This window comes from Cebus imitator, unplaced genomic scaffold (assembly GCF_001604975.1).
Source record: "Cebus imitator isolate Cc_AM_T3 unplaced genomic scaffold, Cebus_imitator-1.0 Scaffold129, whole genome shotgun sequence".
NCBI classification, from domain to species: domain Eukaryota; kingdom Metazoa; phylum Chordata; class Mammalia; order Primates; family Cebidae; genus Cebus; species Cebus imitator.
The window spans coordinates 5953412-5960608 of record NW_016107444.1 but is presented as its reverse complement, the minus strand read 5'-3'; the positions used below and the strand labels follow the sequence as shown (position 1 = coordinate 5960608).

At 48.0% G+C, this 7197-nt stretch overlaps 1 protein-coding gene across 3 annotated transcripts in view; it reads right to left on the bottom strand.

The window, feature by feature from the left end:
* DYNLT2B (dynein light chain Tctex-type 2B) overlaps positions 1 to 7045 on the bottom strand; it is a 20946-nt gene extending 13901 nt beyond the window's left edge. Inside the window, exons 1-2 of one of the 3 annotated variants that reach the window (XM_017540995.1) lie at positions 6824 to 7045; positions 4968 to 5101 (exon numbers count right to left, since the gene is read on the bottom strand). In XM_017540995.1, the coding sequence (XP_017396484.1) occupies positions 4968 to 5101; positions 6824 to 6933 (244 nt within the window). In that variant the 5' untranslated portion in view covers positions 6934 to 7045. Of the gene's footprint in view, positions 1 to 4967; positions 5115 to 6818 lie in introns of all 3 variants that reach the window. The other 2 variants (XM_017540994.2, XM_037742923.1) reach the window with 2 other exon arrangements.
* Positions 7046 to 7197: the final 152 nt, after the last annotated feature.

Genomic DNA, 7197 nt, shown 5'->3' with positions numbered 1-7197 from the left:
AAAAAAAAAAAAAAAAAAAAAAAAAAAAAAAAAAAAATTCAAACTAGGAAACAATACAAATCACGGAACAAAGAGTTATTCGTCACAATTAATTCACAATATAGAACATCATAAACTTACGAACTCAAAAAAAGAAGAACTCAATCAGGTTATTATTTGTTTTGTTTTTTGAGAGGGAGTCTTGCTCTGTCCCCAGAGTGGAGTACAGAGGCATGATCTCAGCTCACTGCAACCGCCACTTCTCCAGTTCAAGTGATTCTCCTGCCTCAGCCTCCTGAGTCGCTGGGATTACAGGCATGTACCACTATGCCCGGCTAATTTTTGTATTTTAGTAGAGGCAAGGTTTCACCATGTTGCCCAGGCTGGTCTCGGCCTCCCAAAGTGTTGGGATTACAGGCCTGAGCCACCAAGCCCAGCCGTTTTGTTGTTGTTTTGTTGTTTTGTTTTTGGTTTTTTTTTTGAGACAGGGTCTCTCTCTGTTGCCACAGGCTGGAATGCAGTGACACGATCTTGGCTCACTGCAACCTCTGCCTCCCAGTTTCAGTAATTCTCCTGCCTCAGCCTCCTGAGTAGCTGGGACTACAGGCGCACACCACTATACCCAGCTAATTTTTTGTATTTTAGCAGAGACAAGGTTTCATCATGTTGCCCAGGGTGGTCTCGAACTCCTGAGCTCTGGCAATCCACACACCGTGTCCTCCCCAAGTGCTGGGATTACAGGCGTGTTCCACCACGCCCAGCCTCAATCAGGTTATTAAGCAACAGAAAGGGAAGAAAGACCACAGCCCTAGGGAACAAACTGAATACCCAGAAAATACCATTCCAGAACTAGTATCTTTTCAAAATGGCAAAAGAAAAGACACAAATGAAAAACTAAATTACTGGTTTAAGAAAATCACAAGTAAATGTCAGTAAAAAACGAAGTAGCCTGGGCAACATGACAAAACGCTGTCTACAAAAAACACAAACATTAGCCATGTGTGGTGGCAGGCGCTGCAGTCCCGGCGACTTGGGAGGTGTGGAGGGGGGAGTTTTGCTTGAGGCTGCAGTGAGCCAAGACGGTGCCACTGCATTCCAGCCTGGGCGACACAATGAGACCCTGTCTGAAAAAAATTAAAAATTATGGCAGGGAAAAACTAATAAATATAGAAGACAAAGATGGCAAAACATAACAATATTTGGTGGCCTGAAGAAGAGAAAGTATCAAATGGAATAGGAAATATATTCAGAGATATAAGGAAATTTCCTTTATATGGAAAGAATAAAGCCTCCAGATTGAAAGCTATAAAATGTGCATTGGGGGCCGGGTGTGGTGGCTCACTCCTGTAATCCCAGCCCTTTGGGAGGCCGAGGCAGGCAGATCACCTGAAGTCCGGAGCTCGAGACCAGCCTGACCAACATGGAGAAACCCTATCTCTACTACTAAAAATACAAAATTAGCCAGGCGAGGTGACACATGCCTGTAATCCCAGCTACTTGGGAGGCTGAGACAGGAAAACTGCTTGAACCCAGGAGGCAAAGGTTGCGGTGAGCTGAGATCCGGCCACTGCACTCCAGCCTGGGGAACAAGAGCAAAACTCCATCCCCTAAAAATAAGTAAATAAATGAAATGCTCATTGGCAAGTCAGAATCTTTAGAAAAGCTACTGACCATAAAGGTGAAGGTGAGGATTTTTTTTTTTTTTTCTTTTTGAGACAGAGTCTTGTTCTGCCGCTAGGCTGGAGTGCAGTGGCACGATCTTGGTTCACTGCAACCTCCACCTCCTGAGTTCAAGCAATTCTTCTGTGTCAGCCTCCCTAGTAGCTGGGACTACAGTCGACCACCACCACACTGGGCTAATTTTTTTTTTTTAGATGGAGTCTCGCTGTGTTGCCCAGGCTGGAGTGCTGTGGCAGGCTCTCAGCTCACTGCAATCTCGTCTGGGCTCAAGCAATCCTCCTGCCTCTGCCCTGCTGGTAGCTGGAATTACAAGCACACACCACCACATGCTTGACTAATTTTTGATTTTTTAGTAGAGACTGGTTTTCACCATGTTGGCCAAGCTGGTCTCGAATTCCTGACCTCTGGTGATCCACCCACCTTGGCCTCCCAAAGTGCCAGCATTACAGGCACAAGCCACTGTGCCCAGCCAAAGGCAAGAATTCTTTAAGCAGAGAACATCAAGCTGGCCTCAGATTTCTTGGCAGACAAGTTACCATTGAATGTCAGAAGACAAGAGTCAAGAAGACAAATTATTACCTCAAAAGTATTATATTTATCAAAAGTATATTCTACTTTTTTGGGGGGAGAGATGGGGGATGGAGTCTCATTCTGTCACCCAGGCTGGAGTGCAGTGACACCATCTTGGATCACTGCAGGCCCCCCGGGTTCAAGTGATTCTCCTGCCTCAGCCTCCCAAGCAGCTGGGATTACAAGTATGTGTCACCATGCCCGACTACTTTTTGTATTTTTAGTAGAGACGGAGTTTCATCATGTTGGCCACGCTGGTCTGAAACTCCTGACCTCAGGTGATCCACTGGCCTCCACCTCCCAAAGTGCTAGGATTACAGGTGTGAGGCAAAAGAGGCAGGCATTCTCAAACACGAAGAACCCACAACATTTCTAAGTCCTTTCTGAAAACATCTTACAACCAAATTTCATCATCTAAGGGTTGAAATTAAGAACTCATCTCAGCTACTTGGGGGGCTGAGGCAGGAGAATTGCTTGAGCCCGGGAGGTAGTGGCTGCAGTGATCCGAAATCACACCACTGCACTCCAGCCTGGGTGACAGAGAAAGACCCTGTCTCAAAAAAAGAAAAGAAATTAAGAACTCAACAATGAAAATGGCATGGTTAAAGAACTGAACAGTAGGCAACTGATCCAGTTACAGAATGATTACATGACTATGGGAAATACGTCTACAGTATCCTATTGTAATTTGTCTGTAAAGATACACAGAAAAGTCTGTTGTCATGTTGACCTAATATTAGTGTGTGTGTGGTTTTTTTGTTTTTGTTCTTAGACAGGGTCTCACTCTGTCATCCAGGTTGGAGCACACTGGCATGAGCAACCTCCACCTCCCGTTTTCAAGCGATTCTCCTGCCTCAGCTTCCTAAGTAGCTGGGATTACAGGTGCCCGCCACCACGCCCAGCTAGTTTTTTTGTATTTTTAGTAGAGATGGGTTTCACCATGTTGGCCAGGCTGGTCTTGAACTCCTAACCTGAGGTGATCCACCCGCCTCAGCCTCCCAAAGTGCTGGGATTACAGGCGTGAACCACCACGCCTGCCCACCGTTAATATTTTAAAACTTTATGGATACTTTTTTTGTATTGCCTAGATTACAATAAGTATGTGTCACTTTTACAAAGATATTCCTTCCCTTCAAACACTGGTGTCTTCTAAAAAGAGCAGATAGAAACACATGGTGGCTCATGCCTAGAATCCCAACACTCTGGGAGGCCAAGGTGTGCAAATCTCGAGGGCCAGGAGTTCAAGACCAGCCTGGCCATCATGGTAAAATCTTGTCTCTACTAAAAATAAAAAATTAGCCACGTGTGGTGGTACACTCTTGTAATTCCAGCTGCTTGGGAGGCTGAGGTTGGAGGATCATTTGAGCCCAGGAGGAAGAGGTTGCAGTGAGCTGAGATTACACCATTGCACTCCAGCTGGGCAACAGAGCAAGACTCTGTCTCTAAAAAAACTTTTCACTTTTCAGATGGTATAACATTATTAACAAAAGAGAGAGGCCAGGTACCGTGGCTCACGCCTGTAATCCCAGCACTTTGGGAGGCCTAGGTGGGAAGATCACTTGAGGCCAGGAGCTCAAGATCAACTAGGACAACATAGCAAAACCCCATCTCTACAAAAAATTATAAAAATTTAAAAATTCAGCGAAGCATGGTGGCACAAGTCTGTAGACCCAGCTACTTCGGAGTCTGAGGTGGGAAAATGGCTTGAGAGAGGAGGTCACGGCTGCAGTAAGCCATGTTCATGCCACTGCACTCCAGCCTGGGCAAAAGAGCAAGACCCTATTTCAAGAACAAAACAAAACAACAGAGACAGACAAAGAGAACGAGGTAGGAAAAGCACAAAGTATGCTCTACAGATGCAGAATTTGGCAGGAGAGGAGGGTTGAGCAAGGGAAGTAGTTAAGGATTAGGGAGAAGGACTCTGAGTACTAAATGCCAGGCTAAGGAATCTATAGCATGGGGGAAGAACAACCAAGAAATGTGGGGGATGGAGCCCCTGTACTTCCTGGCCTTTCTGAACACTAAGATTTTTTGGACAGTGGTTCCCTACAATGTTTTATTTTACATCTCTACTCTTTCCCACCATGTGCAAAAATTTACATGAGTAAAAGTCACCAGGCTGGGCGCGGTGGCTCACGCCTGTAATCCCAGCACTTTGGGAGGCCAAGTTGAGCAGATCACAAGGTCAAGAGTTCGAGACCATCCTGGCCAACATGGTGAAACCCCTATCTCTACTAAAAATACAAAAATTAGCTGGGCATGGTGGTGCACACCTGTAGTCCCAGCTACTGGGGAGGCAGAAGAATCGCTTGAACCCAGGAGGTGGAGGTTGCAGTGAGCCGAGATCCTGCCACTGCACTCCAGCCTGGTGACAGAGCAAGACTCCATCTCAACAACAAAAGAAGTCACCAAATAATTAGAGAAGACAAGACACTGAGTAAAAATTTGTCTTTAATAGAATCCACAGCTTATGTTCTATTTTTTATTTTTTAATAGAGATGTTTAATTCTTTTATTTTGCTTTTTAATAGAGATGAAGTCTCACCATGTTGCCCAGCCTGGTATTCAACTCCTGAGCACAAGCAATCTTCCTGCCTTGGCTTCTCAAAGTGTTGGGATTACAGGCATGAGCCACCATCCCTGGCCCCAATGTTCTTTGTTTAAAGATGGAGAAGGAGCAAATGGGTAATACTGAGTGTTTGAAGAGAATAAGTCATTTCCAGTTATCACCATGATTACCTTTCAATTTCTCTTTAATGTTCTCTGATAAATGTTTTGTGAGCTGAGGCATCTCTTCTGGAGCATATTCAGCGTTTGCCAGTTCCTGCTTGAGCACAGCATGGATGCAGTCTTTAACCACAGAGGGCCTGAACCTGAATGGGGCAATTTGTGAACATCTAGTCGGTGCCTCCAAAGCCCCAACTTACCTTCATATCTCAGCTTCTCTCATCTTTTTGTCATTAGAACCATGTAATCCTTCTTTTACATATTTGTATAAAATACAAACAAATTAAGACAAACCAAATGCCGGCCTGGACCTGTAGTGAACTTCAACACATACTCCAACACAAACTCCATCTGCATGTTTACTGGGCAACTCAATACATCCAGAGATGAGCCTCTGATCTTCCCCTCTGCCCCACACAACATATATATTTGTTGTTAATCTTGTTCTGCACTCGTTCACAAAATAAAATAAAAATATGGCTGTACAGCATTCTGGGCATTTAAGAACCTTTTACCAAATAACTGAGCATATCTTTTTCTGTGTTCATTCTACCCAAGGGAAAAATCCTGTATGAAATTTATATCACTTTTTCTGTGGGTTACCAAGAGAATAAAAATAAATAAAGGAAAGAAATTTGCATCATATTATGGTCAAAATTTCTGTCTTCAAATACTTGCCCAGCATCAGATTCAGCAATCCAGTTTCAAACAGCAGAGGAGACTGGGACATTTAAAAAAATCTGTGAGTGTGTGTGTGCGTGTGATGTGAGTGTGTGGTGGGGGTATGAGTGTGTGTATATGTGTGTGTACATGTGTATGTGTGTGTGCGTGTGTATGTGGTGTATGTATTGTGTGTATGTGTGTGGTGTGTATGTGTGTGGTGTGTGTGTGTGGTGTGTATGTGTGTGGTGTGTATGCGTGTCGTGTATTGGGTGTGTGTGTGTATGTGGTGTGTGTGGTATGTGTATTGTGTATGTGTACATATGTGTGTGGGTGTGTGTGTGTGTGTGTATTGTGTGTGGTGTGTGTCCGTGGTATGTATATTGTGTATGTGTACCTGTACGTGTGTGGTGTGTATGTAATGTGTTTGTGTGTCCGTGGTATGTGTATTGTGTGTGTGTGTGTGTGTGTGGTGTGTGTATTGTGTGTGTGTGTGTGTGTGTGGTGTGTGTATTGTGTGTGTGTGTATGTGTGTGTGTTGTGTGTGTGCATGGTATATGAATTGTGTGTGGTGTGTGTGTGGGGTGTCCGTGGTATGTGTATTGTGTGTGTATGTGTGTGTGGCGTGTGTGTGGTGTGTGTGCGTGGTATATGAATTGTGTGTGGTGTGTCTGTGGTATGTGTATTGTGTGTGTGTGTATGTCTGTGTGGTGTGTGTCCATGGTATGTGTGTTGTGTGTGGTATGTGTGTGTGCGTGGTATGTGTAGTGTGTGTGTGTATAAATCCAGCGATCTTACAGACCTCGCTGCGTGCCCGCTGCACTGGCCCATGAGCCTTAATCCTGGCCAGGTGTCGCCGTCTCAGGGCCTCCGATCCCGCCTGGGTGGACCATGCACACCCTGGCACACGCGTGCACACCCCGCGGAACGGCTGGCTTCCCGCCTCTCTCTACTCTGCCCGTGTCCTCAGTTTCCCGGAGCCAGCCGTTCCCGCGGCGCCAGCCTGACGCGCTCCGGAGCACCGAGGCCGCGGACGGGGTCCCCTGGGTCCCCTGCGCCCCCTGCGCCCCCTCCGCCCCCTGCGCCCCCTCCGCCCCCTGCAGCCGGAGAGGCGTCGGGACGTCCGGGCAGGGCCACGCTCCGGCCTCCCTCCGCCCCTCGGACCCGCGCGCTCCGGGTCGCCCCGCCACAGCCCGTCCTCTACCCGCCTCTGCTGGAAAACAGGCCGCAGAATATAGGTGTTCTCGGGCTCCGCTGAGCTCTTCTCGGCCTCAGACACCACGTCGCCCACCGAGGACACCGCGGCGGACGCGGCCATGGCCGGGCTTCTCGGTGCGGGCGCGGCTCGCGGTGAAGGCCCGGCGGGCGGCGGCGGGCAGCTGGGAAAGCGTCTCCAGGGCAACGGGCCGCCTCCCGCCCCGCGGACGCCAGCCTGCCGCGCCTGCGCGCCGCCTGCCGGGCGGGAACGGGGCGGGAACGGGGCGGGTCCTGCGCGCCGCCTGCCGGGCGGGAACGGGGCGGGAACGGGGCGGGTCCTGCGCGCCGCCTGCCGGGCGGGAACGGGGCGGGAACGGGGCGGGTC